The 5,005-nt window shown below is 36.1% G+C and overlaps 1 protein-coding gene across 1 annotated transcript; it reads right to left on the reverse strand.

Moving 5' to 3' along the window:
* On the reverse strand, window positions 1–2,956 carry LOC117340252 (plasminogen-like). Its single transcript, XM_033902010.1, has 3 exons — window positions 2,738–2,956; window positions 1,987–2,403; window positions 1–1,841 (listed from the first exon to the last, which is right to left on the reverse strand). The coding sequence occupies exons 1-3, from the start codon at window positions 2,856–2,858 to the stop codon at window positions 1,609–1,611; spliced, it is 771 nt and encodes a 256-aa protein (XP_033757901.1). The 5' UTR covers window positions 2,859–2,956; the 3' UTR covers window positions 1–1,608.
* Between the last annotated feature and the right edge of the window lie 2,049 nt (window positions 2,957–5,005).

Here is a 5,005-nt window from a genome sequence, read left to right on the forward strand (position 1 = left end):
GTACTCCGGCTTTCCTCCACCTCCAAACCTGGCACGTCCTTAAATAACCCTGGCTGTTAATAGGACGTTAAGCAAACCAAACAAACCAAATTACCAAATGTTCGTTATGTACGATCTAATGATAGCCTCCTGTCGAATATTGATACTAGGGGTACAGGGTAACACGATGACAAATTGTAACGCTTTTGCATAATTGGTTCGTCTTGTGACTGTATAGAACAGGAATAAAACCTGTATTCTATACCAGGTTCTTTGTTTTACACTTTACTATGTTACTGGTGTTGTCCTGAGATCTGTCATCCTAAAAACGCATTTGCCGTGAAGAAGTCGTACCGTATGAAACAGAGCGAAGGATACATTTGTGTTTACATTGACTAAATTAACCGTATATCGGGTTTATCTTTTATGTGCATTCAGTTGTGAAATTGGAACATTCATAATAGATGATCTAGACTGATTTCCAGAATGTTAAACACAAAAAATCCGAACTTTATGGCGCTTTGATTGTAAAAACATGCTTGATTGCCCAATTGTATTTGTTAATTGCGTCCTATTTTCCGCTCGAGTTGAATGTAAGTATAATAATAATAAAACGGGGATTTATTTACGGCTTTTAATGGACTATATCCCACGTCCCATCATTAGTTATTAAATTTCACCCAACCAAGTTCTGTAAATATTAGTGTTTATATATATACATTTTATGGATATTGATTTTCGCGCTATGTTTAATCACTTCCAATAAACAGAACTTATCTCCCTCGAGAATATTTCCAAATATAATATATAATATTGAATTTTGATTCAAATATATAATCAACAATCTGCATTATTCAGCATCATCAGCCTTAAAGGAATACAACGCATTCTAAAACACAATGCATACTAATTTGAGTGCAAATCTTAAGACAAAAATTATTTAACATATCATTGATCTTTTCTGTTATTAAGGCACAGACTAACATACCTCAATAAATAAATTTATATATAAATATACATACAAGAAACAAATATCCTACCTAAGATTAATATATATATAAGAATATATATATGATGTCATGTCAATAACTATCAATTACAATAGGTCATATTTCACATTGCTGCAAACTCAGCCTTAGTATCGGAATCAACGGAAGCCTGCGGAACGCTCTCACACAGAAAATATTACCTGAAAGAAAGCTCGTGCTTCTCAATATAGGTCAAATCGGGATACGAAATGATGCCAAGATTGTAGATATGATGATTAAAAGCAAAATATCAGTTTGTTGAAGGTTGGCCGACGTTACCTCAAGTGAAGCCCTTAGTTGGGGAGTTCGACGCTTCCTATCAGTGCCTATTGCTTGCGTTCTAGGAAACGGTGAGAAAAGAATCATTCGGCGGTGTCTTGGTTGATGCCTTTTGGCTAGGTCCTTTGCTTTGATTAATCTGGACGGAACTTTCGTATGGTGTCTGGTGAAGCAGTCATAGCCTCTAGGGAAGATCATATTTCATAATGATCTATGCCCATGGCTGTTCTGGGACAACAATCCCAACAAACAAATTACTTAAATATTTCCAATCTTTCCTTGCATTATATAATGTACCAAAGACAGATGACAAGTGAAGAAGTTAAGAACATTCGTCCACTGGACAAAAGTCCCAGTCAACCGCAGGGTCCACTGTGTAACACCATGGTCTTTTATATGTCGCTAACACACATCTATTTCCTAAATCACTCCGACCTTCAAATATTCGAGGAGTGTGTGGGTAGTTGCTGTCCCATCGCTGGCACGTGATCCCTGTTTGCGTGCACGTTACACTACCGGTGTAGGTCTCTTTCGAAGGGTCGTAACACTCTTTGCCTGCAAAATGAAGATATCCATGAGATAGTGAATTTAAACAGCAATGCCGCAATAGGCTTAACTAAGACCATTAAAATATTTTTTTCCGTCTTTTGTTATGTATACTTTGAAAATGGTATGTAAAATATCAAGTATAGGTACATACCAGAGCAGGAAATGTTCGCTGTCGTCCAAGAACCTCCCTGAAGGCATCTAGTCACGGGACAACTGGAGACGGACTTAATATCTGCCAATGTGGAACAACTGTATCGAGCTATGGACGTTGCATAGTTGTACGGCCACTCGATGGTTACACTGGTTCCGCGTATCAACAGAAGAGGGGGCTCACCACAGGAAACTTCCTCTACAGGACAATAGTCCCATCTCGTCTTAGGGTCCATCGTGTAACACCAAGGTCGTGCTGAACTCTCAATCTGGCACCAGTTTTGAAGGTCGCTACGGTTTATTAAAAAATGCGGTTCATGTGGTGAGCTTCTGTCCCATCGTTGACAAGTGACACCCTTCACAGTACACGAGATTCTCCCTCCATAGACCAGATCGCTGCTATCAAATAGGTCTTTCGCTGTAAAAAATCAAACATTTTCTGCACAGAAAATCAACATAACTTTACATAACGCTATGCTAACATCAAATACTATTATACTTCGATATTCAATAAAGACATGTATGACTTTTACAAGACACGCAGAGAATTCAGAAAATTAGAATTAGGCATTATCTGTATTAGGTGATATGTTAGACAGAAAGAAAAAGGTCAAAAAGTTTTTTTTAATTGTTTTAATAAATTATATTAAATTTATACTGGCATATTCATGGATAGCCGAAATAGATTTGGTTGTATATAACATAGTGTGACATACGAAATTACATTGAGTATCCACTCATTGAACTTTTACCTGAACACGACAACGAGGCCTTTGTCCAGTTTTGATCACATCGGGAAACCGGACAGAACTCTGCTGGTTCGGGATCATCAAAGTTCTGGCATTTGTATATTGACAGGGAATAATTCCTCATGTACGGATGTTCGATTTTGTAGCTTTCCTTGTAGTCAATGAGGTCTGAAACTATGTCGCATTTATCTGTAAGAAATCATTAGCGATACGTCAGGAATTACAAAAAGGTATATAAATTATATAAAAAATATATAAATTTTACATTCTATTCATTTTGCGCATCGGTTATGTCAGTAAAGGAAAGTTTAAGTGCAACACTGTTTCATCTTATCCGTCTACATAATTTCCGTTTTAATCGTATTTCATGATTGCCATAAATTTTACCTTAAGTACAAATTTGAAATTCGTATAGCCAGAACCATGCCACGTTTCAAAATAAATTGATCATTTTCACATCTACTGGAATGCGATGAGTTATAAGAACAGCCAAATTAATCCGGACCCATTTAGCGTGGCAGCACAATGCTCATGCATTTTTAAAGTTTTAAATATTCAGCGAAATTCACACCGTGTAGTAACGAGTATAACGTCATGACAAGACTTGGGTAAGTTAGCATGTCAAGGTCGTCAGACTCGAATAGTGCCCTGTCAATATGTTTTCAGTCTCCTGAACTAAATCCAAAGGTTCAATATTTCAAGTACTATGCTCTTCCTTACGAATTGTACTTTTCAATTATGTATCTTGTAGAAGTTAAGCGCCGGTGATTTTATGCAAGTAGTTCTGTTTACAGTTGTCTGGTATTATTGCGCCCGCCTAATCACCGTATATAAACGTCGATGATCCATCAATTGGGTTTTGTTTTTTTCCATCTAAATGTTATTCCGCGTAAGTGTAAAATGTTCATTGAACGAAATATATTTTTACTTTACTTTCTTTTTGTAATTGAAACATTTAACACATTTATAGTTCAAACATAAATCTTATGGAAGCCAATGGACATCCAAGACCGAAGCATAAATCTTCAATTTTGACAATTCTCTGATGCCAAGACAAGCATATTAAAGAATCCATGTAATCGCTGGCTCAAATGTTTGAGCTGTTTTCGTTGAGTGGTACCAAAATAGCAGTTTGTCAACAAACTAACAAAGAAGATACAAATAAAAAATCCGGCTATAAAGAGTCGATACAGTAACTGATATTTTAGTTATAATTTCGACAGGTATTTTTGCCGCTTTGTAAAGCCAAACCCTGAAAACGTTGATAAAATCTCTTCAAAAAAGAGATCAAAGAGTGAGTACTTACGTGCTTTTCTGTAAATTCCTGAGAATTGTCCAATCATCGACTGACGGTTGGCCGTTTCTTTAAAAACCTGGCATTCCCGGGTCAGTTGATCATATAAGAATCCAAATCCAGTTAGTTCCATACAGTGGAAAGCACAGCGTAGTTGGGTCGATGTTTCCACTTTAGTGAGGAGTACGGCACCAATCAAATTATCAGCATAAATATACTGTTGTTGGTCATTTACTGCCGAAATCACATTCACTAAACAAAATAAAAAATAAAGTCGGTCCCATGTATACATCAACTGAATAGTATAACATAAGTCCATGTTTTCAATCGTAATATTTAGCATGCATTCAAAATGTCCTATTGTAGTTTCAGATGTCACGTTTCACGTTTTGCTATTCGATTAGCTATAAACAAACCCATAGCAAAAGGTGTATACATGTACAAACACAATGATACACGAGCATATACATGTCTCAGTAGATAACCTTTACGTATTTAGTCTTCCCTCATCACCAACTGATTTACAACTATAATAATATCTTGTTCTACCTAACGACTTACCAGATAAATTTTTCATCTTAACGCGCGACACACATCATTAACGCGCTTGTCTCTGATTTTGAGTCCCCATACGTTTACTATCTAGTCATGCGATACGAGAATAACCAAACACAACAGTCAACAGTATTTTTCTTCATTATATGTCCTTAAACGCTTATTTATCTCGTAACTATTAAAACATAGCAGATGTGTTTTATTACAATATTATAATATGTCACTTATAATATTAACCTAAAAGATAGGTTGCTTATTCAAATTCGATACTGCAAACATGTCACTTAATCCGCTTCGCTGTGGTAAATAGTTCACATATCTTTTCAACTACAGCTAGTTTGCCATTTGGTTTATTTTGTTCGAACAGATACGTCACTTTTTCTATTACTCAATAATGTATGTGTCAGTTAATCTACTGGGCT

The sequence above is a fragment of the Pecten maximus genome, chromosome 13, assembly GCF_902652985.1.
Source record: "Pecten maximus chromosome 13, xPecMax1.1, whole genome shotgun sequence".
Taxonomy (NCBI): Eukaryota; Metazoa; Mollusca; class Bivalvia; order Pectinida; family Pectinidae; genus Pecten; species Pecten maximus.